The sequence below is a fragment of the Kickxella alabastrina genome (genome assembly GCF_025024165.1).
Source record: "Kickxella alabastrina strain RSA 675 chromosome Unknown BX661scaffold_8, whole genome shotgun sequence".
Classification (NCBI taxonomy): domain Eukaryota; kingdom Fungi; phylum Kickxellomycota; class Kickxellomycetes; order Kickxellales; family Kickxellaceae; genus Kickxella; species Kickxella alabastrina.
The window spans coordinates 129,049-154,381 of record NW_026251479.1 but is presented as its reverse complement, the minus strand read 5'-3'; the positions used below and the strand labels follow the sequence as shown (position 1 = coordinate 154,381).

Here is a 25,333-nt window from a genome sequence, read left to right as displayed (position 1 = left end):
TTCTGTTGTGCCTTTGCTTGCGCATAGTCAGCCATTTTTAATCGAATTATTGATGTTGCTATGTCATAGAGTGGGAATTGAATCATGCTTGTGGTGTATTTGAAAGAGGCACATGGTTGTCTTTATAACAACTATTTTTTTGTATTATTTAGTTTTGCGCACGTTGGCTCATGACCACTTGGCAATTAATTATTTTACTATTATTGTGCGTATCTCCAAAATTAGGTACACGTTTTTATTTTCAGCCAGACCTTGGCTCCTGTAAATGTTTAAACAAAAAACCCCAATATTTTTGAACGGGCAGCCATTTTCCATTATTTAAACTTGCGGCTTGTCTCCTGCCGCCATTATCTTTCCTTTTTCTCTTGTCTACAGCAACAATCCACCATATTTTACATTTACACTGTATTTTTTTTCTACTCTACATTTTTTGCACACTCGACGGTTTATCGACTGGACTCGGTTTTCGTCCACACGCTTCAGCTTACAAACACTTGTTTTTCATCAGCATACTGGATATGCGCACTAGCATTCTCGCTTTTCTCGTTGCAACCGTAGCTGTGCAGGTAACAGTTGGTCTTCCTGCCATCCGCCCAAATTTACATCGTCAAAAGAGAGACCTCGCTCTCCGTGAAGCCAATGCCAATAGGCTTCTCCCCCGGGTCATTGGCGGCGTTGAGGTACCAGACAATGAGTACAGTTTTGTTGCATTTGTTCATATGAATAGTGAAGAGTATGGCGAGGGAGGCTGCACAGGAACGCTGCTTTCTCCAAACATTGTCATCACCGCTGCTCACTGTGTTTGCATCTCGGATGACTTGCAGTATAACCCATCCGAGGTACAAATAACCTTTTCGCACAAATCACCTTATATTGATGATTCACTTGTTGGTTACAATGTTTCCCAATTTATTGTACATCCTGACTATAAAACTAGCGTTTTTGGGGTTGCTGATATTGCTTTACTCATCCTCAATACAACTGTCCCCGAGACTGTAGCCACCACGGTAAAACTGTATAATGGTGACTGGGACTTGGATACACCATTTGAAAATTCTGGATTTGGTCTTATTGATCCGCTGAACTATACTGTAGTTACAGAGACGTTGATGAAAACAGATTTGAAGGCGGGCGACCCAGAATACTGCAAAGAACTATTTCATGAGTATGACCCTGCCACACTCATTTGCACTGAGGCTAGGGAGGGAAAAGACATGTGCTATGGTGATAGCGGCGGCCCGCTGATGACACCTGTTGATAACGGCTCAGATGCATATGCTCAAATTGGAATTGCCAGCTTTTTGAGTGCAAATTACACTAATCCTTTTATTATATGTGGTACTCTTGATTCAGAGTCATATTTTACCCGTGTGGAACCATATCTTGGATGGATTGTGGAGGCTTCGGGCTTGAATATGACCGAAATAACAGCGAGTAACACAACTAGTGCTAAATAATCTAAGGCAACAAACGTTTCTTCTTAATTTTAGTAACTATCGGACTCTGCTGAGGAGATGCAAACAAGATGTATAAAATACACTTTGCTAAATAAAGTAACAATCCAAGAGCTCAGCACGTTGCCGTTTTACATCATAGAATGTATTGACCAAAATGCAGTTGCACATTATTGTGGAATCGGGGCATTAAACGAGTCTGCTTAGTTTTTCGTTAGAGCTGTTAAATATATAGGGCCAATAGTTTTAACATCCAAACTTGAGCTTGCTATTTTACTCCAACTCTACCAGCACTGACTAGTAGGGCTGACACGCTGGCGTTATTATTTATCTATTTTTAATTTATTCAATATAACAGTATGTAATGCTCGGTGTGTGGGTATACCAAATAAATTGGAAACGGGTCTTAGAAAAACCTAATGTAAAACTGAAAAGGGGCAGCGCTGTAAAGGGCTTGTCATTTGATATGAGCCAGCAATACCCGAAATTGACATTGCAGCTGTAAATACAATATTGATAAACTTGGTGCGTGCTGATCGGAATAGTGGCCTGGAATATGGTTTGGGCACCACATAATGGATATTTGTATAAAAATAAATTAAATTGTGCTGTATAATGTATTTAAAAGAAGGCACATGGTTATTTTTATAATGTTTATTTTTATTGCTTTATTTATGCACTTTGGCTTATAAAATATTTGCATGATGCATATTGCTTTGTCGTTCATTCAAACCCTCTTTAAAATGAGCATATGATTCCTTGGTGAACCCATTTATTTTGCTTTATTTTCTCACATGTTGGCTCATGACTGCTTGGCAATTAATTATTTTACTATCATTGTGCGTATCTCCCAAATTGGGTACACGTTTTTTCTGGCAGACCTTTGCTGCTGTAATTGTGTGAACAAAACAATCTGATTTTTTGTTGTCCTTTTTTTAACGAGCAGCCATTTTCCATTATTTAAACTTGCGGTTTGTCTCCTGCCGCCATTATCTTTCCTTTTTCTCTTGTCTACAGCAACAATCCACCATATTTTACATTTACACTGTATTTTTTTCTACTCTACATTTTTTGGACACTTGACGGTTTATCGACTGGACTCGGTTTTCGTCCACACGCTTCAGCTTACAAACACTTACTTTTTATCAGCATACTGGATATGCGCACTGGTATTCTCACTTTTCTTATGGCAATCACAGCTGTGCAGGTAACAGTTGGTCTTCCTGCCATCCGCCCAAATTTACATCGTCAAAAGAGAGATTTCGTCCGCCGTGAAGACAAAGTCAAGCGCATTATTAACGGCGAGGCTGCATCCGACGAGCTTACATTTATAGCTTATATTGAAAGCTACAATCAAGAAATCGGTTGGACGTCATGCGCGGGTAATTTAATTGCGGAAAACGTGATAGTAACCAGTAATAAATGTGTTTATATTCTGCCTACTGTGCAGTTTACCGCGGAACAGATACAGGTTGAGTTTATTCACAATACTACTGAATATTTAGATTTTCGTGGTACCGATGTTGCCGAGATCATCGTACACCCTGACTTTAACTACCAAACTTGGGAGAATGATGTTGTTGTGCTCATGCTTAATAAGACTATTCCTACCTCTGAAGGTACCCTAGCCAAAATCTATACTGGGGAATACAACATGGATGTTAGCCCAATAGTTGCTGGATATGGTATTGTTCACGATAAAGATGGTAATGAGTATTCGGATGTGCTTCTACAGGCAAATTTTAAGATTGGAACTACAGAGTATTGTAAAGTAAATATGGATTATTTTAACCCTGAGTTCCAAATTTGCACCGATGATTCAACAGGATATTCTGCCTGCTATGAAGATAATGGCGGCCCTATGATTGTTCCTGTTGACAACCCTGATGTCAAATGTGCTCTCCTTGGGCACAGCAGCTTTTGGAATCAAGACAAAAATACTAACCCCAAAGGCATTTGTGAGCTTCCCGGAGGAACTTCGTACTTTACCCGTCTGGGCCCATATGCCGATTGGATTGCCAAAGTTTCTGGTTTAGAAACTATTAACTTTACTATTAGCAACGTGACTGCTGCTCCAATAGAGCAGAAAGTGTCACCCGTGGTAAAATGTAAAAAAAAAGCCAATGCATGAGCATGAGCTGAGGCCATTTAAAGCCCAACCACGAGCCATTTTTGGATTGAATTAATGTATTTTTGAGCAACTGTTATAATTTAAATTAATTCAAACATTTTTTTGCTTTTATATATATATCATATTATTGTAGTTTTGTTTATCTGGTGCTTAAATAAACGTAAACTTTGCAACATTAATAGTAGTGAGATACTTGCCAGCATTTTGAATGTAAATTTAATAACGAGGATATGCGTTAAGCTGAAAAAAATTGAATTATGAGTTGTATTTCACTTTTGCTTGTAATTTGTAAACAAAATACAAAAACAAGAGGAGGCCCATTTTCTTAGCTATCTACACACTAAGAATATGCATTTGTAAATACTTGTAATTGGGCACTCTTAAATAAAATTATAGCGCATCCCTATGTGAGTGCGCATAATCTAAAATGTGTATTTAATATATTAATTTAGGCATATTTCTATTTTTGTTTGGTTCGCGTGAATATCATCTTGATTCTTATTCACTATAGTTTGTTATACCAAAAAATAAGGCTACAAATATCCTGCAAATCGGCATCCTTCCCACAAATTGCATGGCAACCTGACAGGTGTTTAGAAATTAGTGGCAATAGACCACTATGGTTGACGATATTAATCAGTTCGTTACTCCTTTTGAAGAGAAAAAGCAGGGGCAAATGAGTTCTTGCGCAGACGCTTTGCTTTTGGCTTTGGCTTAATTAAAGTCCCGGGTATCGCTGTAGACTTGGGTTCAGCTAACTCTGACGATGCCTTTTTGTAGGAAAAACGGGGAGGCTGCTCGCCTTTAAGCAGGGCATTAATGATAATGCAAAAGTTCAACACAGCAACCATGTCGCGATTATTCCATTTCCGTCTGCCTGATGGCACTTTTTTTGCCATTTTTAATATTAGTTCCGTCGACCCTAAAGGTTTGCAGACAGTCTTCCATTGTGCACTGGGGCAAGCCATGTCATAAAATTTGGGGAGGTTTTTCTACCGCCGGAATTGTATTAATTCCTGTTGCGGCTACCTGCTCCTGCTGCTTCTGTTGCGCAGTCAACTCATTGTGCATCCTCTGTCTGATCTTGCGCTTGATCTTGCCCTGCGACCAGCCACTCAGCCTGGCAATGCGCTTGAGATTATCAGTGGACTGGGTGTTGATGTACTGCTTTTGATTCCGCTCAGCCAGCTCATCCCGCAGCTGCTGCTTCATCTTGTGGGAAATCTTTCGCTTAGGCCAACATTTTTCCTTCTTTATCCACCAAATGGTATTGGCAAACTGTGGGCAAATAGGCATCCACTGGCTAAGACTGCTGTGCATTTTCTGTAAAAGATGCGTCATCGGCGGCAGTTTTAGTTGCAACAGAAATGATGGTGGGTGCTGCTGCAACAAAATCAGCAGCGGCTGAAGTGGTTGCAGCTGCGACGGAATTGTATGAATATAATTACATCCTTAAGCGTCATGTTTAACTCACAACCAAGGCACCATTCAGACACAAAGACTAGATACTTCGCTGCATCTTCAAAAATATGGACTTTCTGATTTTTAGGCTAAAAAAACTGGATAAAAACAAGTTTTGGAAATCTACCGCTTAAAAATCTAGAATTTCGCTTTAAATATCTGGAAATTCCAAAATCCGTTTATACCAGTGTAATACAGAAACATCATGCATGGCATGTATATAAACACAAGAAGCCCATTGGAAATCAGTGACATTTTATAGATCGGCAAATAATTAGCTGCTTCACATTCACTCTGAGCAAATCGCTTGTCATTGAGCGTTTCTCATTGTATTTTATTGAAAAATTTTCTGCGCCGAGCAGCTTTTAAAACCCAGATAAAAAATTATTGTTCTCTTCCTTTATTTTTCTAGTTGGAAGAATTAACTAAACCCTTTTAATTTTTAAAACCAACAAAGCTTTTTCAGAACTAACCGTCATATACACAAGCTAGATAAAACAATATCATCAACAATAATAATAATGCGCGTACATTGTCTTTCTTTTCTTGCAGCAGCAGTACTTGGGACACTTTCGTATGCGGCTCCATCTAAGCGCAGTGTTTCACGCATTGTCGGTGGCGTCCAAGCACCCGCCGACGAGTACAAGTTTATTGCATTTATTGACTTTTTCAACCTTGAAACTGGTGGGACCTACTGCACCGGTAGTCTGATTGCCCCCAATATCGTTCTGACCGCCGCCCACTGTGTCTACGACACGCCCACAAACATGACTGCACCAGAGGATGTAACCGTTAAATTTACGCATACGGTGCCAAAATTTCCGTCAACAACCCGTAGTTACGATGTCATCAAGGTTGTCCCGCATCCCAATTTTAACTTGGATGATGGACCCGACGATATTGCGTTACTTATTCTCAACTCTACTATTCCTGACAGCGTGGCCACCAAGGTAAAACTGTACACTGGAGACTACTATTTGGATACGCCTTTAGAAGCTGCTGGTTTTGGTATCACCGAAGAGTTGAACAGAACAAAGGCTGATGTGCTAATGAAGGTGGACTTGAAAACCAGCAATACGGAAGCATGCAGAAAGTACATAAGCGAGTATAATCCGGCAAAAATGATCTGTACTGAAGGCCCGATTGGAAAGTCACCCTGCCATGGCGACAGCGGAGGCCCACTGCTTATGTCCATTGACAACGGTTTGGACGGTTTTGCGCTAATTGGGTTGACTAGCTTTGGAAGCGGCGAAGATAATAAGGAGGCCTTATGTGGTGCGGATGGGGCCGCTGGATTCTACACTCGTGTATCTGCGTATGTTTCGTGGATTGCAGAGACTGCTGACCTAAGCATTAGCAACTTTACCACTACCAACAAGACAATGCATTTAGGTGAATTGGACGAAATCCCTGAGTCTGATCTTTTGGATGATGTGGAATCCGGTGCTGAGTCCAGCTCATCAGGGGCCGACAGTTTCAAGCTTCTGTCTGTTAGTGCTACAATTCTTGCTGCGCTTGGCACAGGTGTTTCAGCAATGCTCTTTTAAATGTTTTTTTAGATATTTCAGATGGATTGTAGTATTTTAACATTTTCTGAACATTTATTATGAAAGTGCAGCTATATATATATATATATTTTGCTGCCGCATATTCACCTGATTATTGATTTTTGTCTTTCCGTAAGTGTAAAAAAAAATGCTGCTAGATTTGTTTTACAGATTTTTTGTTGGATCGACGTGTTTACAGTATTGAAAAGTAAATCATCAATATTTTTCCACTGATTTAAAAATGTAAAAATAATCCACATTCAAATGGTCTTTGTGGGCCATGAGGTTCCTCTCATTCTTTTTATTTTTATTCCCTTCTCTTGTATACGTTTTACATTACATTACGATTTTTTTATTCAATACCTATACCTACACCATTTTAAGCCATTTGAAATTCCCGCTTTTTCTTCTAAAAATGATGTTCAAGCACTCCGCCACTATTCTGGCCCTATCCACCTTGGCTGCTGTCAATGCACAGCCCCTCGTTCCCCGCGGTGAGACTTACCCCTCGGACATTGGAGTCATCCTCAACAACGTTGCCGATAGCTTTGACTTCAATGAGTCCAGCACCAACCCAATTGTTACCCAGATAGGTGATGCCGCGACCAAGCTCATGTCCGCTTACGGCCAGGACAACCAGAAAGAAATAGACGAGAAGGTCATGTCTTCTTTGTTTGCGTCGCTCGATGCTGGGAATGACCCCAAGGTTGCGTCTCAATTGGCTGCAAACATTGTCTCCTTGATCGGTGATGTCCAGGAACTTCCCACGGAGGTTGAGGGTCAGTACAACTCGCTTGTATCGGCTTTGCAAAAGTCCGCGGTTGCCGCTGAAATCACGGCTATTGTCAATGAGGTAATTGGTTTTGTTGCTGGCGTGCGCAGCGCTGTGCCCGAGATGTTTGAAGACGCCCCGAATGACGCTGAGGTTATTGAAGATGGAGAGCCCATCGAGACTGAGACTGAGACTGAAATTGAGTCCAAGGCTGAGTCAGATGAGGATGAGCTGTCGGAGGATAGTGAGGAGGCCTCGGACAACCACCCCACGTCTTTTGGTAGCAAGTCCAATTCCTCGGAGAGCTCGAGCTCGAGCGCAGCAAGCACCAGCAGCATTGCCTCGGGTATTCTGTCCATTGGCGTTGTTGCCGGCGTGATCACCGCTCTTTTCTAGATAGCTTTACATACTTTTTAATACCATCTCAATGAGCAGAGAGACAATATATAATTATAAGTATAGCTAAACAGTGTAATGTGTAATGTGCCATGTTTATTTTTAAACTAATATTGGGGCAAACTTGAAACAAGCATTGTTAATATGTATATTTCCTGGATTCTTAATTAAAAATTGAATGACATTGTGAACATATTGTATTCTGGACTGTACTATAATTGATTTTAATGCATTCGTGAAAATAGGCGGCTTGTGTGTGTGTATCCCCCCACCTTCTTTACACGTGTCCACGTGATAGAAACCCCCACAAACATTGTATTTTTTCAACAGCAAGATTATCAGGCAAAAAATTGGGTCATAAAATAAGAAAATTACTATGAACAAAAGTGATTCTGTATTCCTTCATTGTTCTTTATTTTTTAATCGTATGCTTTTTGTACATTAAGTAAAAATAACTTTACAAGAAGACAACAAATTTAGAGAATGTCTGATATTATTGATCCACTGATACCTCCCTATAGGTTTGAGCGAGTGCAGAATCAACTGTATCGGGGCGGCTACCCGAAACCGCGCAATTTCCGATTCCTTCGTCGCCAGCGGCTCAAAACAATCGTGTCCCTGATTCCTGGCGACCAAGACACCTTACTGAGTGAATTTTGCAGCGGCCTTGGGATCACCCGAATAATCATACCAGTAGACTCGCCGAACGAAAACGTCACAGTAACTGACACCATAGTCTCACAATGTCTGGAGCTCGTTACGGATCCGACAAAATCCCCTCTATACTTGCATTGCCTTGATGGATCGAATGTCACCGGTGTGATTATAATGTGTTTGCGGAAGCTCCAGCTTTGGCGAATCGCCTCGTATCAGAATGAGTATTTGCGGTTCGAACAAGATGGAGAGATAATCCCAGAGGAAAGCGAGTTCGTGGAGACTTATCGGGGAACAGGTCTGGTATTACCGAATCCGTTTGTTTCTTGGTTGTGGCCGGGGAGGAATTCTGCGGATATTAATATGTTGCCGTTTTCACAAGGTGGTGTGCATCCGGTGGTGTCACTTGTGAAACTGAGGCAGAGGATGTCGACGGATATTTGCCTGCCGGACCCCTTGCCCTCCCTGTGTCATTCGGATACTGACCTGACGTCCCGAGATACAGCTTCATTTGAAACCCACGAAAGTTCTGATACCGCTTCTAGCTCTGCTAAACCAGCTGTTACTGCTACCACCATGCATACTCGCCAACCATCACAGACACACAGATTGCAATCCGACAATCCAGGCATCAGCGACAGTGGTTTGCAGACATTAGGTTTATATCCAAGTGCATTGATCGAGAACAGACTTGACAGCACCAAGAGCGACCATCCAGAACCAATCGTCATTACCGCAACCTCTTACTGCGTGGATGAACCAGGTGGTTACAAACTGAATGCGCACAAGCAGCAGCGATTCAGCTCAGAGGCAGTCCCCGAACACCAAGAGATAATCCCGGACAAAGCCACGCACCTTCTTCACACTTCGCACAGTACCAATGAGTTGTCTGAAATTAGTTCTGGATCTCGACAAACCGAATACTCTGAGTCCCAGCAGTCACAAATGTTGTCTCAGGGTATGAAGCAGCGGCCGCTTTCGGGTATTCATGAGGTTCTGGAGCCGATTTTGGCTGCTTTATCGGGAGCCACAGATACCACGAAGTCAAAGAGTGCCAGTGTCGGGGGGTTTGATGAATACAGTGGGGATGCAAATGGGCCGGGCGCTAATGTGCTTATTTCGGCGTGCAAGGGCTCTGAATTATCAGTATCTACTAAATCAACCAATATGTTTAGCTTTGACAGAAGAACTCCTTCTTTTGTTGCTGCTGCTGTTGCTGATGCTGACAGCGGCACTGGTATGATCAAGGAAGTGGCGCTCTCATATCTTGTGCAGGCGCTGGCAATTGAAGGGCTTGGGATGTAAGTAATAAAGTTTGGAAAATAAATATGAAACAAATCATATTTTAAATAACAAAAGAAAAAACAGAAAATGAAAAAAAATCTATAAATAAAATAGATTTCCTCATGACTATCAGGGGGGGGAGGGTTTATTTATATTTTTAAAAGAAAAATTATATGTGGTCATCAGTATCGAGCAAAATTCGAGTCAATAGCATGGTATGGCGGTGGGCTCTGTGTCCACTCTTGGTTATTTGAATTTCTCTGCACAATGCCCAGAGGGGTATCGTCGTCGCTGCTATCCTGGTGGGCATTGCTCCCAAAGCCCACTGCTGCTGCTGCTGCTGTGGTGGCTTCTTCAATAGGGTCAATGTATGGCGGCGGAGTATCCACTGGTATATTGTGGTAAGCAGCTGATCTATCTCTAGGCGGCAGCGTCGGCGCTGCTGCTCCTGCTACTGCTGGCGCTCTAGGAGGCAATGGAGGTGGTGGTATCAAGGTTGTTCTTTGTGTATGTTGCTGCTGTTGCTGGTAAGTTTGGTAGGTCCGGGGTCGATTGGGCAATGGTGGTGGTGGCTGCTGTTGTTGCTGGGTTTCTAAATTGTGTTGGTCGGAGCGGGCTCTATGCGGCAATGGCGGTGGCAGTACTGAAAACGAGTCATATGTCTGCGGTATTCTCGCCGACTGGCAGTTATTGCGGTGATTCTGTGTGTTGAATGGATGAGGACTTCCGGAAGCCATTACTGGATCTACGAGTGCGTCTATTGAAGTGGTGCTTGGGGGGCGTCTGTCAAAACTATGTAAAGATCTATTATCCGAAAAGCTAAATTGATAGAAAGAAGACGAAGACAAAGAAGAAAAAGAGGTGGTGGTGGTGGGGTTGAGGAGAGTAAAACTATCTATGCTTTGAAATGGACAGTACAAAGGGTGAATTAAAGGGAGAGTGGATACTGTGTGATTTGGATTATTTTCTTGGCTCATTTTTTTACTTTTGCTTTTTTTTATCTTTTTTACAAGATAGAAAACAAGTATGGTTAGAACAAATGATACAGAGACTACCACGGCGACAATTGTTTTGGTTCTGCATGAGGTCTCGCGGCATTGGTTAAGGTTGTTATTGGGTAATGTTGACTCTGAATAAGTTTTGTCGGTATGCGATGCTGGCGCTAAGGTTGTGGTTGCCGTTGGATTTGTGGGATGGTAGTGTATGTTCATGTGGCCTTTGTCTGGCTTTCTGATTTTTGGCGGTGACGGCGCTGGTTTGGATGTAGATGCTGGTGCTGGCGCTGGTGCTGGCGCTGGTGCCGGCGCTGGTGCCGGTGCTGGTGGCAGACACATACACCCGTTTGTCGTATCGTATAGCATTATTTAAAAGTAAAACATATTATAAACATGTATCGTAGTAGGGCCAATTCACCTCACTCCCACTTGTATTTAAACAAATGTTTTTTTTTCTTCAAATATTTGCATTCGTTTTTTTATCGATCTATCATTATTCGTTTGCCGTGAGCGTATTTTTTTCATATAGATTTATCTTTTTATTTATCTTTTGTTGTTGCTGCTGCTGCTGCTGCTGCTGTTGTTGTTGTTGTTGTTGTATCATAGGCTTGCCCTAGTATAAAATTTGAAATCAGAGATGCACGGCTAATAGCAACAAGGCAATTTAATACCCGATACAACTAAACTTAAAATTAAATAATAATAAAAAATACTCGCCTCAAAACCCCGGTTACTAATTCTGCACACCCGTTGTGGCCAACTCATAAAGGCGCTCAAACTCGCCCGATTTCTCACACATCGCGCGGAACAGCCCGGCCTCCCTCTGCAACAGCCCACACGGCGTGTCAAACTCCGCAATCCTCCCCTTATCCAACACCAACACGCGGTCATAGTCAATCACCGTGCGCAGCCTATGGGCAATGCAGAACAAAGTCGAATCGCCAAATTCGGATCCGCGAATAGTCCTCTGTATGCGCTCATCCGTATCAAAGTCCACCGACGCCGTAGCCTCGTCCATGATGATCAGCCTCGAGCGCCGAAGAAGCGCCCGCGCCAACGCCACAAGCTGCCGCTGGCCCAGGGACAGCGTGTGGCCGTTGTCGCTAATCTCCGCATCAAGGCTAGCGAAGACCCCCGTGCCCCCAGCATGCGTGCGCGCGCCGGCCATGGGCACGGCGGAGTCGGCTGTGATGGTTGCCTGGCTGCCGGGCGGCGGGTCGTGTCGGGTGAGATGCGCGCGGTGCAGCGCGTCCCAGACAAGCGCGTCCGGGTATTCCCCGAAGGGGTCGAGGTTGAAGCGGATGCTGCCGTTGAACAGCACCGGGTCCTGCGGAATAATCGTGACGCTGCGCCGCAGGTCCTCCAGGCCAACGGCGGCAATATCCACGCCGTCCAGCGTGATTCTGCCTCGCGCGGCCTCGACGAAGCGCAGCAGCGCCAGCGACAGCGTGCTTTTCCCCGCGCCCGTCCGCCCGACGACCCCGATGCGCTCCCCGTGCCGGGCCGCCAGCGAAATGCCGTGCAGCACCGGCACTCCGGGCACATACTCGACGAGCAGATCCTCGATGGCCACGTCGCCCCTCCTCGGCCACCCCGCCGGCAGCACAGCCGCCGTGTGCAGCGCAGCCTCCTGGCGCACGCGCGTGTACTGCTCAAGGCGCTCGACGGCATTCATGTTCAGCTCGTTGCTGCTGTAGTTGCGGATGACCCACAGCATGTGGTCGGAAAACGTCAGCGCGTACGACAGCGCAAAGCCAGCAAGCCCCGCGTCCAGCCAGTCGAGGCTGGAAAGCACAAAAAGCGCGCAGGCGAAGGACACCGAGGCGCCGGCGGCGTCGATGCGGATGGACAGCCAGCGGTTCGCCGACCACACCATGTAGAAGGCGCGGTTGTGCGCGGCTATCCGCGCCAAGGCCTCGCGCACGTAGCAGTGGCTTGCGCCGAACGCGCGGATGGAGGACACGCCGAGGATGAGCTCGCCGAACAGCGACAGGAGCGGCGACATGCTGTTGGCCTCCAGCCGCTTGAGCTCCCGCGACGTGGCCAAGTAGTGGCGCGCAATGGCAAAGTACACCGCCGACACGGCGCCGGCCACCAGGACAAAGGCCGGCACAACCAGGCTGATGATCGCAAAGACGCTGAGCACTGCGAGGATGTCCATAAACCACCACGCCATTGTGTCCATTGTCAGCTCGTCGACCACCTGCATGTCGCGCGAGACCCGGTTCATGATGCGGCCCAGCGGCGTCGCATCGAAGAAGCGCGGCGTCGCGCGGACAATGGCGCGCAGGAGCCGCGTGTGGATCTGGCGCGATGCGCGGATCGCGCCGGAGTACACAAAGAGCATCTGCGCCAGCCGCCAGCCGACGCCGGCAACGCCGATGACCACGTACATGCCAAGCCAGAACACGGCCGAGTGCTGCTGGCTGCCGCCAGCCCCGGTGGCCGCCACCCACAGGCGCACCCAGTAGTCCTGCGCGACCACAAGCGCCTGGCACGTCACCATCAGGGCCAGCGATATGCCCCAGTACCAGCCGCTGCCGCAGGACCGCAGGTACACCAGCCAGACCGCAAGCTTGACGCCGCCCTCCTCGCGCTCCTCGTCCTCGACCAGCGCGCCCACGGGCGCTGCCTGGCCGCTGGGTGGGGCCAGGCCCTTCTGCGTGGCAGCCAGCTGCAGCCGCTCGGCGTTGTAATCGTCCTCGGTCCGTTCTGCGCCGGGTGTGATGGGCGTGGTGGGCGTGGCGGATGTGTCGATGGCGCCGATGGCGTCGGGGGCCGCCTGCGCCTCGGTGGCGGACAATGCCCCCAGGTCCGAGAAGGCGCCCGTCTGCTGCTGCAGCTCATGCGGCGCCCCGCTCATCACCACCTCGCCCCCACGCATCATCGCGACATAACTGCAGTGGGGCAGGCACATCGCCATATGGTGCGACACCAGCACCCTCGTGCGCCCACGCATCAGCCCCGACGACGACCCTCCGCCAACCAGGCACTCGGACAAAATAACCCTCGCAGTATGCGCATCGACGGCCGAAAGGCAATCGTCAATAAGCAGAATCTGCCGTTCAGAGTACACTGCGCGCGCCAAAGCCACGCGCTGCTTCTGGCCGCCAGACAGGGTCACGCCGCGTTCGCCGATCTCGGTCAAATCGCCGGCGGCCAGGATCCGCAGGTCGGCCTTCAGCGCGCACACACGCAGGACCTCCTCGTACCGCGATGCGTTGTACGGCGCGCCAAACAGGATGTTTTCCCGGATGGTTGCGTTGCGCAGCCACGCCTCTTGCGAAACATAGGCGATGTTTGCGAGCCTCATGCCGGAGTCGGTGCGGCTGCCGAGCGCAAGGCTGCGTGTGGGGCCGGCAACGGGGAGGAGGAGGTGGCCGCGCGTGAGCGTCATTTCGCCCACCAGCGCCGCCAGCAGAGATGACTTGCCGGCGCCTGTGGGCCCGCCGACCAGCGAGAGCCGCCCGCGGGGGAACCGCACGTTGAGGTTGCGCAAGCCAAAGCGACCGGGTGCGCTGGCCGCGTGGCTGAGCGTCGCGTACGACTGCGTGTCGCGCACGCGCCCGCCAACCAGCGGCGTCAGCTCGCCAGCGGAGCCTTCGGCTGGGGCGGCAGCGTCCTCGGCTGGGGCGGCGGATGCGGTGGCTGCTTGAGACCCGCATTCCCATTCCAGATCGGCACCCACAAAGCCCAGCTCAATTCCAGCACCAAACCCAGGCCCAGGCCCAGGCCCAGGCCCAGGCTCAGACCCAGACCCAGGCTCAGACCCAGGCTCAGACTCAGGCCCAGGCCCAGACCCACACCCAGACCCACACCCAGACCCACACCCAGACCCACACCCAGACCCACACCCAGACCCACACCCAGACCCACACCCAGACCCACATCCATCCACGCGGTCCTCCAAGCGCTGGATCTGCGGCTGGCGCAGGTACTCGTCAATGCGGCCCAGCGACACATACCCGCCCACCACCCAGTTGAGCATCCCAGGCAGCCGCTCAAACACCATGCGCACCTGCTGGAACACCGCAATCGCCGTAAACGCCACCTCCGCCGTCAGCACCTGTTTGAACCCCACAACGTACACGCCAAAAATAACAATCAGCACCAGCATCGGCGCCAACGTCGAAACCACCATTATGTACGCCCAACACAGCAGCACCCGCCACATATACGCCAACTGCCGCTCGCGCCGCTCATCTATGCGCGCCAAAAACCGCGACTCCCATCCGAACAGTTTCACGGTCTTGATTCCCTGCAGCAGCTCGGTGATCGCCGTGACACGCTGGTCGCTGAGTGCGTTTAGTTTGGTTTCGATCTTGCTCACGTACTGGAGCATGTGCTTGGACAGGGGCGCGTAGATGATAGCGATTGACAGCCCGACAAGCGCAGAGATGCCGAGGAGCGCGTACATGTACCAGATCCCGATCAGAAGCATCAAAGGCATCGAGTAGATGCTGTCGAGGTACGCGGATACCTCGGATACTCGCTGGAAGTCCGCCGTCAGCAGATTGACGATCTTGCCGTCAGCCGCGGTCGCCGCCGCCGCCGCCGGGTCAGAGTCTGTAGCAGCAGTCTCGCTGCCATCGACAGAATCGCTGGCCTTGGGCTTGTCCTCCCTGTCTGCCTTGTCCTCCGATGAGCCCCCCTTTCCGCGGCGCTTCAGTGTAGTTGCAGCCAGCTCGCCGACCAGCACGCCCTTAAGCCGGATACCCACGCGCCTCCCAATCCACATCGCCTGCTGCGACAGCAGCGACACCAACACGGTGAAAAGCAGTAGCCCAAATGCATCCAAATACGCCCCCCTCAAGCTCACCTCGCCACGTGCATCGTGCCTATTGTGCTTTTTGCCGTCGCCTGTCGCCTCTTTGTTGCCCAGAATACTGATTGACCGCAGGATCCGCTGCAAGAAAAACGGCCCTGAGAAATGCAGCACCGAAGATGCCAATGCCAAGACGCCTTGGAGCGCGAGCTCAGGCGCAAAGGTCCAGAGCAAAGCGATCAGCAGGGAAGAGCGGCGGCCGGACTTGCCGTGGTGGCCCAGATACTTTCTCCAGTTTGGTGCCGGCATATCCATGGCGTCCAGCTTGTACAGGTCCTCGGGGCCAATCTGCCGCGCGACTCCCTTGGCTAGCAAGTCGTTCAGCCAGGAGAACGTCAGCCGGCTGAACCACGACGCGCTGTACTCGGGCGTGTCCACCAGATCATTTTGATCAACCGTGCGTGGCGGCGTCAACGGAGTGCGCTCCTCCTGCTCGTCCTGCCCCTCATCGCCACTAATGGACACCGCGACAGTTCCAGAAACTGGCTCTGCAGCAGCAGCATCGCTATTGCTGTTTACATTGGAGTCCTGTGACTGGCGAACAAAGTACGGCCGCTGCTGGACCATTGCATATGCCAGAACCAGCGCTGCGCTAAGCGCGGTCGTGGCGACCAGCATGTTCGACCGCACGGACGCCTGTCGGCCAACCATCGGCACAGAACCCTTACGGGGCGTGAAGAACGAAAAGTACATTTCGCCGCTGCCCACCAGCACCTGCACCGCCGCCAAACCAGGTGCCACCCAGGGAAACAGCCCGAGATGCCGCAGCCGATCACTGCACAGATACATCTGGAAAAACACACCCTGAATTGCCAATGCAACCACCGAGCCCAGTAGCAGAAGCAGCAGGAAACCAGGGAGAGATCCTGGGTGGTCGTCTTTGGGGCTGCTTTCGTGCTGCCACCACCCGAGAAACATCAACGTCTGCGCCAGGGTCATGGATATTATCACACTGCCTGTGCGCATGCGATTATCGACCATCTCCACATGGGCTCGTGCCGGCCGACGCACTGGCAGCGCAGCACAACGCCCAGCGGATCCGAGCACCCGCCACCCATCGCTACCGCTAACACTGCGTATTGACTGCAGGATGCCAAGGGCCAGCACTAAGAGCGATACACCGATGGTTGATTGAAGAACCAGCGGCCAAAGGAGTTTGCTACGGAATTCATCGTTGAACAGAGACCAAGGCCCGCTGATGCTGCTGCCTATGTTGTTTGAATATATTGTTGTTAAGGTGTACAGTGAGTATATGCCTGTGGTTGTGCATACAAAGCCTGCTGTTGGTGCTGCTGTGCGTATTGACGCAGTGCCTGTCATATTGACGTGATGGCTAAAATGTGAAGAAAAAACACCAATTAGCAATTAAGGAGCAAATGACAAGGGAAAAAAAAGAAAAAAAATTAAGGAAAATGAAAGAACAAAAATAAACGGTTTTTTTTTGGTTTCGGGGATTTTTCCTAATACATAAATAGTGGGGTGGGAGGGGGAATAGACAAGATGGGAGATCAGGGTTTTTTCAATTAAGAATGTATATAATTTTTTTTTACCTGTTTTGATTTTTCCCTCCCCTCTTTGAAAACATCTGATCAACCTCAATTACTATATTTTATAAAAAAAAAATTATACATGTGTTTCCTTTATTTATTTTAAAAAAAAACCCTCAAAAAAATACTTGGAATAAAAGATAAATAAGAACCTTGTTATTTTTAAATTATAATTTTTATAAGCGTGAGGCAATAAGAAAAAGTGGTGCAATTATGCATGTGTGTGCGGGGGTGATAATTTGTGTGGGAAATTTGAGGAGGTACACAAAGTCAACAATAAGACAGTGTAATGCACGATGAAAAACGTGGGGGTGAAAAGATACTTCATTTCTCCATTTTTTTGCCTGCCTAAAATGAAAATACTCTTTTTTTCGGAGGAAATGGATAAATGATTTGGTTTTAGCGCCTAAAACATAAAGTTTCTCGACATTCCCTGAATTAAAAAAATGACCTTTCCATTGAATAATTCCATAGAGTGATTCTGTAGAGCGATTCCATACAAAATTTTGGGGTTCAAATATTTTAGATTGGGGTTTTTAGGGTTTTTGTTTATTGGAAAATGCTATAAAAAAGTCTATAAAATGGCTAGTATTTAGCATTCCCTGTACCCACACCAATTCCTAAGCACCATTGCTGGCTGGAAATAGCAGGGAAGCAGGGCGCTGGACTTTGGGCTTTTTAGCTACTTAAACTAGTACTGGTGCTAGTGACAATTCCAATCACAGTGCCAGTGCCGGTGCGTGTTATTGTTTTGGATGCGTTGGATATAATAATCCCTCGCGAACACGATAAAATAGATGAGACTTTTTTTAGTTAGTTTTAGTTTAGGAAAATATATTTATATACTCTTTGTAAAATAGTTCTACCATTCTATTTTTTATTTTTTATTTTTTATCCCCATCGGTGTGGAGGCCCTCCTCGGCCTCTGCAAAATGCACTGTCCCTACTTTCTACCAGTTCTGCGCGAGCATGTCGTTACCGTCCACCATATTACAACAGCCACATATGAGCTCGCACAGTATGTATTTTTACAAGAGTTAGATAATGAGGGGTTTAATATCGTCGACTATTTAAATCAATGTTTTAAGGAGTGTTTCATCGCCCTTTGCCTTGGAGATAAAACAAACCATGAAGCAACAACCTGAAAATGCAAACGGCAAACTCGTTAACAAGCACAGGCACACGTTCGCCAAGGATATCAAGTTTGAGTGCCCACATCTCATTGGCGCGGCCTATGTTACTAATTACGAGGATACAACAATCCTTGCACCATATAAATACCATGTGTCTCAGTGCTTTAACAAGCAGTTGAAGCATATTGTCGACATAACATTTGACATAAAGAAAGGAACTGAACGGCGATACAAGACATTTACGGAGGAGGGCGGTCATACCAAAAAAACAAATACAATAATGCATTAGTAAGGATATCAGAATTCCGGCGGGAAAGATAAAGAGAGATATACTGTCTACTACGATCAGCAGAGCCAGCAAGCTGATCGACACTAAGCACGTTTCCGGCCCTATTCTCCGCGACAGGATGGCGCGCCCAATTGAGAGCTTCTTTGGCGCATACCCTGAGGGCTACAGTTTTGGCGACAAGGAACTAAATTATAATTCTGTAGCCGAGCCAGTAAACCATTTTGGGGCTTTTGTTGAGATGTTCCAGTCTTTAAATCCCAACAAGGCTGTGAAGACAATTTCACTCTTTCCGATGAGGACGTCTATTGTATCGGGGTTTACTACAATCGACAAGACCATTCTTGCAAAGTTTATTCTGTCCGTCATAAAGAGCCGACTCAGAGCGCTGCACAAGGCTAGTCTTTGCTTGGATATTGGGTTCCCCAAGATTCCGCCTATGAGTGAGCTTTTAGTCAAGCCGCTAGAGGAAATTTAGTCCCTATTTTGTGATATATCTCGTTGGCCATTCTCGCTCGATACTCAAAAGGACAATAAACCATACAAGTTCGGAGGGGTCATTCGTACGGATGGCGTTGCAATTACCATATTACTAGACTCACCCGCAAACATACAGAGGAAGAGTATCAAGGCTGAGAGGACTGCATGGTCTAAGAAAGGCTCTGGTGATGCTGGCAATGGCAACAGCCATTAAAACAACGACAACGACAATAACAGCAACAGCAATGCCGGAAAACTTGCCAATGTTGTGCCCCACAGTAAGAAGACTCCTCCCGAGTAGCTCGATGTTTTTGACAAATCAGTTCTCTGTGATACCAGTCGACAGGATATGTTCTATTGTCTGGGGTATAACATAAATTACAAAAAGGATGAGGAAGACTTTCAGCCATACCAAAAATTATGAGGCTAAAAGGCGTCGTAAACGTGTTTTTCGTCGGATCCGCGAAAACGAAAAAAAAGTATTCCAGCTTGATCCTATGAAGCTCGCCAAGGCGAAAACAAATGCTTGGTAATTAGACCCAGGCACGACCTGTTACCATGAGCCAATTCGTGGCAAGGGGCTGTGGGAGATGCTAATAGGCCAGGGATTCACTGTTTATTTGATCGACGAGCATTGCACTTCAACGTTTTGTCCAGCATGTGAGAGCAGGATGAAGAAATTTTACAAAATTGATGATCTATTTGTCTGAAGAATCCCAAGCACAAGTAACACGTTGCAATGGCAGCAGCAGGACCAGCAGAATAGTCAGCAGCAGAAGAATGGTCAGCAGGAGCAGATAGCCGCAACAGGCATTAATACAATTCCGGCAGTAGAAAAACCTCCCCAAATTTTATGACATGGCTTGCTCCAGTGCACAATGGAAAACTGCTTGCAAAGCTTCAGGCCTGACGGAACCAAGATCAAGGATGGCGAAAAAGTGCCATCAGGCAGACGAAAATGGAATAATCGCGACATAGCTGCCATGTTGAACCTTCGAATCATTCTTAATGCTCTGCTTACAGGCAATCGTCCTCCCCGTTTATTGCACAGAAAGGCATTGCCAAAGTTGGCTTAACCCGAGTCTACAGCGACACCCGAGGCTTTGCTCAAGCCAAAGCCAAAGCGTGTGCATAAGAATACACCTGTCCCTTTTTCTTTTCTTTGAAAGAAGCAGCGAACTGATTAATATCGTCAACCATAGTGGTCTATTGCCACTAGTTTCTAAACACTTTTTAGGTTGCTAGTCACTGGGGGAAGGATGTCAGTTTATAGTATATTTGTAGCCTCATTCTTCTCTTATATAGTCTGACTTTACAACTAAATAATTCAAATAAAAATACCTGCAACTTTTAATCAATGTTTTTTGTTGTTCAAATGATGTTAAATCATAATGTAATTTATTCTCACACTTATGCCGCACAATGTACAGGAAATCGACTTTCTATTGTGACTTTAATTTTTTTTGCGCTAGGGCTTAAATTGATTAAGCATTTATTACAAATAAAAAGGATACATGTGCATATATTGAATCCATACATGCTGACATAACAATGTCCAAGTAAACAATAATGTCTGAAAAACGCTTGAATTAATTTAAAAATGAGTCTTAAAAAATAAAAGATGAAAATATAATATTACTTTCATTTTTCATTTTTGTTTATCCACCATAAAACAAAAAAACAGAGGTGTTTGTAGCCAGTTAGAACAATGTGCTTAATGATACAGCAGCGCTAATAAGCACAGCCTTGGACACTCTCGAGACATCCCACACCGACCCATCGGCACCCGAAGTACTAGAAGATGACGACCTCTTTCCAGAGTTAAAAGATCCACTCTCAACCTCCTCTTCATCCCCCAAGCTATCATTCTCCTCCTCGGACTCATCCTCGTCATCAGACTCCGAAGACTTGCCCACACTCTTTGTCGAAGACACCGTCTCCGCATTGTGCATGACTCTCGCGGCATTTCCATTAATAGCCACAACAATAGTCGGCCTCGCCACCGGCACATTCACAGTAGCCACTGACCCCGCATGTGTACTCACAACTCTCGTCGGCTTAAACTCCTCGCCATTATCAGCGCCCGGGATCTCATCAGCGAGAATCGTCGTAGGCCCGATTTTCTGCGCATTATTCACAAAATTATGAGCCCATCCAGAGTCATATTTGGTCGGCACAGCGGTGACGCTGAGGAGCTTCAGGAGGTAGCTGTACTCTGCCGGTACTTGCTCCTGAGCGAGCTTAAGGTGGTTGTTGAGCTGTGGTTGGAGCTTGGGCCAGGCGGAGGAGAGCACTGAGAGGTAGTCATTCATGTTGTTAGCGGGTGCCACGGAGAGAATTATGTCTGCGTAGCTCGTTGCCATTATTGTTAGCAGACTGGCGAGAAGCTGTGGTCTCATTGTAATTTTTTGTATTCTTGTAGAGAGGAGAGTGTGAGAAAAAATGTGACTAGTATGTAAAAACTAAAAATAAAGTTAAAACTGTGATGATAGAATGGCACGCGAGATGAGGAAAATAAAAATAAAAATAAAAATAGAATAGCAGAATAGCAGAATAAGGTTCTAAAGTATGTAATGAGAGGAAAGGAAAGGGAAGAAAAAAACAGCAGCAGCAGCAGAAAATGGAAGGGAAAATTTGGGGGGTTATTTACTAGTTTTTTTTGACTCGTAATTTACCCCCTTCCGAACAAGAAAAATAACTAACTGAACGAAATCAAATGCAAAGTCTGACCACTTCTTTTTGAGCCTTTTTAGCACTTTCCATTCTTTTCCTTTTTCCCTTTTTCTTTGTCTTTTTCTTTGAATTTAACTTGATTACAAAAGAAAACTGAATTTGTGATCGCAATTTATTAAATAAAAGTGAACCATGAGGATTGACAATCAGTCCCCAATTATTTTGCATCCTGGTTCTTTTCTGGAAACTCATGACAACAATGCAAAAAAACCAGTCTAAATGATACAATCAATCGCGTTGAGTGGGCAGCGGCAGTGGCAGCAGTGGATCCAGAAGGATTTGCCAAGACAAATAAACAAACCTACTTGAATTTGGATGATTTTCACATTCTTATATTACAGCCTAAAAAATCAAAACAACAAACATATTGAAAACAATAGAAATTGTACGAACCAAACATTTTTGGTGACAATTGGCTTACGTGCAACGTTTATCCTCAGTATGCGCATTATTTGCGGCCAATTTCCCGCTACAATGCCACTTAAAAAAGTTATTTTGGAGCAAAATATTTATTTAGCAGTAATTACGCAGTATTAGAGATTAATCGACAACAGTCGACCGCTTGAATATTCAAAACCTCGGTACAGAAAATAATACAATCAAAAAATTCACATTTGTAACTAAACAGCCACACGCTTTTGTTATTACTAACTTGCGTTTAAATTCCCCATGACACTTTATGAGAAATCAAATAAATACACTCATCATTTACATTGGGCTTTCCAACGACTCTGAATCCAATGCTGTGTTCTTCTGAAGAGTCAATTACATTATAGTAAATATGCCCAGTTAGCTCTGTTTTTAACCTTAATAAAAAGCCTGTCTTTCAACATAAGCTTTTTTGATTATGTTTCCACCAGACATTTGTTACTTCAAGGTTTACCTATGCCGCTATATCCTTTATTTCCAATGCCACTTGCACTTCCGATGAGTTTTATGTACATGCCAACTCCATTTAAAAATAAACAATTGTTTCACCGGCTGTCTTATGTAGTGAATTTATAATAACTTGGCATTATTATACTTTAATTTTGCATACAATTACCAACATTATAATGACAATAAAAATGGTGCGGGTATGTTTTATTCAAAATATTGAAAATACAGCATTATTGCCGTTAAAAAAATTAGCATAGAGATGGGAAAATATTTTTTATTAGTTGACATGTAGAGTCGCTTGCCGTTTTTTTCTGGCCTTATTAAATATTATTCTTTAAAAATAATTGTAAGAAAAAACACTGCGCACAATTGTATTTTCCACAGTCAAATGACTAAAATCCATTATAAAATTTAAATTTAAATTTGACATTGATTTTTTAAGAAATTAGTTAAAACAAATATGTTCAATTTGAATCAATATATTCCAGAAAAAATTATTACGTAGATATGTGCCAGTCACAAAAACACAGTACAACTTTTGTTATGTTTTGATATATTCAAAAAGCGGTTGCACAATACATTCTGACTGATGTTTTCTATTTTGAAAATTGTAGAATCCAAGTAACCGCGTGACCATTACATTGTAACTATTTTTCAGCCAGTCACTGAAAATCACAACAAACAAAACTAACAGCCCTAACCCAGAAAACAGCTGAATCAAATGACTTACTGTGTTGGGCAGCTTTATATGTGTAATGTTTTCCGTTTGGTCTAAACAGCGCATTCGTTTTGCTTGTTTGTTTATAAGAAAAATACATTATTCGCTATTCTGGCATAATACAAATGAATACAAACAAAAATGTATAGTGTTTAATTCTTTGCTTCTGGGTTTTTTTCGCAGCAAATGGGCAGCGTGGGCAAATAAAAAATATATTAGTTTCCGTAAACAAATGCAACATGTATTATACTCACCCCTTATTTTTCTGCCATGGAACAGTGTGCTTGTTTTTTGGAGGCATCAATTGTCTGTTCAAATATCAATTGTTTGTGTTTCATGTTGGGTCTCTTACCCGGTTCACTAAATGTACATGTTAATTTTTGGAACAATCCTCGCTCATAAAAAACAAATAATTTTATTGCTCGGCTTGCAAAAATGGCCAACCGCATGCTTGTATTTTGCAAATGGCTTGGTTATTTTCACTTTATTTCCCGGCATAAACGATGCAATATTGAAAACACTTTGTTTTTCAAGCACATGGGAATATTTTTGTAAAATTTTCCGGCAGCTTTGGGGTGTTCCATTAACCGAAACAAGCCTCTTGGTGCAAAAAAGAATGCAAAAAATATTTCAGGCTGGCGGAACACAAGAACCCACTGCATTTTTCATTTTTCCATCTCTTTTTCTCAACCGACAGGGCCTTTTTTGCTGCCTTTCTCCTCATCCATTCGAGTATCTCATTTCATATAAAAAGAGCCCCCACTTCCCAAGATAGTTTTTGGTTCCCTATCTTCCTCCCAACAACCGCCACTTCCTCTAAAATACTACCACCTTTTTCAATACACACGCACGCACGCATTTTTAACATTACAATATCACTACTACGGTACACACACAGCGGCGTCGATTTTGGCTTCAACATGGGGGATCGGTCCACAATACGCAGCTTTTGTGGGAGGAGTTCACACACATACACAGCAGTTCTCGCGCAGCGTCATCTTTTGCACTATACTGGCCTTTGTCTTATAGCCACATCTGCCACAGCTACGCTCGTCTGCGCATCACAAAAAAATAATGTGAGTGTGTCTAGTAAACACTCGGTAAGATATCTGCGACTGGTCTCATCAATGTCATGTCTGGGATGTCTGGGTATATAAGGGGACCTAAAGAACACCCTTATACTAACGATCGGGCTGGTTCATTCTTTAAGACCCGGAATCGACAGTTATGTGGTATATACGGGGGCCCACAGAACATTTGTTCAATAGGTATCCGGCTGGTGACACGCCTAAGACCTGAAATCAGAGGCAGCGGAATAGAAGAAGGATGGGGTTTACCCGTATACCTTTTTGGATCACCAGCGTCTGGATGGGCTCCTCACAAAATCACAACACGGGCATGGCTAGAAAGAGTAGCGCATGTACCAAACCCACGACATGACAACCAGTTGCAAATATCTCCGAGCGTCCAACGACATTTTGCACTCGAAGGTCTATTAGCTATAAACAGCTATTATTTGCGCAGCAATGTTTTTTAGATGGCATTACTCTAAACGGCACTTTTCTCAGCGCACCTTTCTTTGTCTTTGCCAAATAACAAGGCAAAAATAAAATTACTGTACATACACTTATTTATTGCAGTTATTAAAGTACGATATGACTGAAACTTTAGAAATGAACCCTTTAGTATTGCACAATCGTCTAAACTAAAATCACATTGGATCAGATTTGCAGCACACTTGGAATGCGCAACCCAATTTTTTGTATGTATTTTGATGCAGGAACACAATGCTTTGGTTTATTTTGCATACCCTTTTTCAATTGTTTTTACTTCAACTCATTTGCAAATTTTTTATTTGTATTTAGTTCATTGCAATTGTTAACTTTTATACTTCCTTTTTTCTAATCGTGGTCGATTTCGCTAATCTTCCCACTCTCATTTTAACGCAAATTATACATAACGCATTAGATACAGTTGATGTCTACGACAGCAACCTTGTAAAGCACTTGTTTTTGCTACATATCTGTTGCCAGTGGAG

The 25,333-nt window shown here is 45.3% G+C and overlaps 9 protein-coding genes across 9 annotated transcripts; 6 read left to right on the top strand and 3 right to left on the bottom strand.

The window, feature by feature from the left end:
- Positions 1–267: 267 nt before the first annotated feature.
- BX661DRAFT_95492 (trypsin-like cysteine/serine peptidase domain-containing protein) lies at positions 268–1,627 on the top strand. Its single transcript, XM_051539612.1, has one exon. It carries the CDS (start codon positions 519–521, stop codon positions 1,455–1,457), a length of 939 nt encoding a protein of 312 aa, XP_051392389.1. The 5' UTR covers positions 268–518; the 3' UTR covers positions 1,458–1,627.
- A 1,001-nt stretch (positions 1,628–2,628) lies between these two features.
- Positions 2,629–3,730, top strand: BX661DRAFT_180786 (trypsin-like cysteine/serine peptidase domain-containing protein). The gene has a single exon (XM_051535545.1). The coding sequence runs from the start codon at positions 2,641–2,643 to the stop codon at positions 3,583–3,585; it is 945 nt and encodes a 314-aa protein (XP_051392388.1). The 5' UTR covers positions 2,629–2,640; the 3' UTR covers positions 3,586–3,730.
- Positions 3,731–5,649: 1,919 nt separating this feature from the next.
- Positions 5,650–6,729, top strand: BX661DRAFT_180784 (trypsin-like cysteine/serine peptidase domain-containing protein). The gene has a single exon (XM_051535544.1). It carries the CDS (start codon positions 6,096–6,098, stop codon positions 6,591–6,593), a length of 498 nt encoding a protein of 165 aa, XP_051392387.1. The 5' UTR covers positions 5,650–6,095; the 3' UTR covers positions 6,594–6,729.
- Positions 6,730–6,837: 108 nt separating this feature from the next.
- Positions 6,838–7,950, top strand: BX661DRAFT_204710 (uncharacterized protein). Its single transcript, XM_051538571.1, has one exon. It carries the CDS (start codon positions 6,874–6,876, stop codon positions 7,759–7,761), a length of 888 nt encoding a protein of 295 aa, XP_051392386.1. The 5' UTR covers positions 6,838–6,873; the 3' UTR covers positions 7,762–7,950.
- A 198-nt stretch (positions 7,951–8,148) lies between these two features.
- Positions 8,149–9,781, top strand: BX661DRAFT_180781 (tyrosine phosphatase family-domain-containing protein). The gene has a single exon (XM_051535543.1). The coding sequence runs from the start codon at positions 8,245–8,247 to the stop codon at positions 9,718–9,720; it is 1,476 nt and encodes a 491-aa protein (XP_051392385.1). The 5' UTR covers positions 8,149–8,244; the 3' UTR covers positions 9,721–9,781.
- Positions 9,782–10,137: 356 nt separating this feature from the next.
- On the bottom strand, positions 10,138–11,368 carry BX661DRAFT_180780 (uncharacterized protein; the record flags this gene model as incomplete). Its single annotated transcript, XM_051535542.1, has 3 exons — positions 11,273–11,368; positions 11,001–11,245; positions 10,138–10,976 (listed from the first exon to the last, which is right to left on the bottom strand). Coding segments are annotated over exons 2-3 (899 nt in total), but the record flags the coding sequence as incomplete, so codon positions are not given.
- A 59-nt stretch (positions 11,369–11,427) lies between these two features.
- On the bottom strand, positions 11,428–16,086 carry BX661DRAFT_142416 (P-loop containing nucleoside triphosphate hydrolase protein; the record flags this gene model as incomplete). The annotated part of the gene is made up of 6 exons (XM_051532943.1): positions 11,428–11,802; positions 11,869–13,333; positions 13,496–14,280; positions 14,593–15,216; positions 15,289–15,532; positions 15,590–16,086. 6 exons carry the CDS (start codon positions 16,084–16,086, stop codon positions 11,428–11,430), a joined length of 3,990 nt encoding a protein of 1,329 aa, XP_051392383.1.
- A 2,108-nt stretch (positions 16,087–18,194) lies between these two features.
- BX661DRAFT_197652 (uncharacterized protein) lies at positions 18,195–19,266 on the top strand (the record flags this gene model as incomplete). Its single annotated transcript, XM_051538155.1, has 3 exons — positions 18,195–18,386; positions 18,562–18,962; positions 19,203–19,266. 3 exons carry the CDS (start codon positions 18,195–18,197, stop codon positions 19,264–19,266), a joined length of 657 nt encoding a protein of 218 aa, XP_051392382.1.
- Positions 19,267–20,487: 1,221 nt separating this feature from the next.
- Positions 20,488–21,659, bottom strand: BX661DRAFT_180773 (uncharacterized protein; the record flags this gene model as incomplete). The annotated part of the gene is made up of 1 exon (XM_051535541.1): positions 20,488–21,659. A coding segment is annotated over one exon (705 nt), but the record flags the coding sequence as incomplete, so codon positions are not given.
- Between the last annotated feature and the right edge of the window lie 3,674 nt (positions 21,660–25,333).

Coding starts and splice junctions, on each gene's coding strand:
- BX661DRAFT_95492 (XM_051539612.1), top strand. CDS start 519: ATGCGCACTAGCATTCTCGCTTTTCTCGTTGCAACCGTAGCTGTGCAG.
- BX661DRAFT_180786 (XM_051535545.1), top strand. CDS start 2,641: ATGGCAATCACAGCTGTGCAGGTAACAGTTGGTCTTCCTGCCATCCGC.
- BX661DRAFT_180784 (XM_051535544.1), top strand. CDS start 6,096: ATGAAGGTGGACTTGAAAACCAGCAATACGGAAGCATGCAGAAAGTAC.
- BX661DRAFT_204710 (XM_051538571.1), top strand. CDS start 6,874: ATGAGGTTCCTCTCATTCTTTTTATTTTTATTCCCTTCTCTTGTATAC.
- BX661DRAFT_180781 (XM_051535543.1), top strand. CDS start 8,245: ATGTCTGATATTATTGATCCACTGATACCTCCCTATAGGTTTGAGCGA.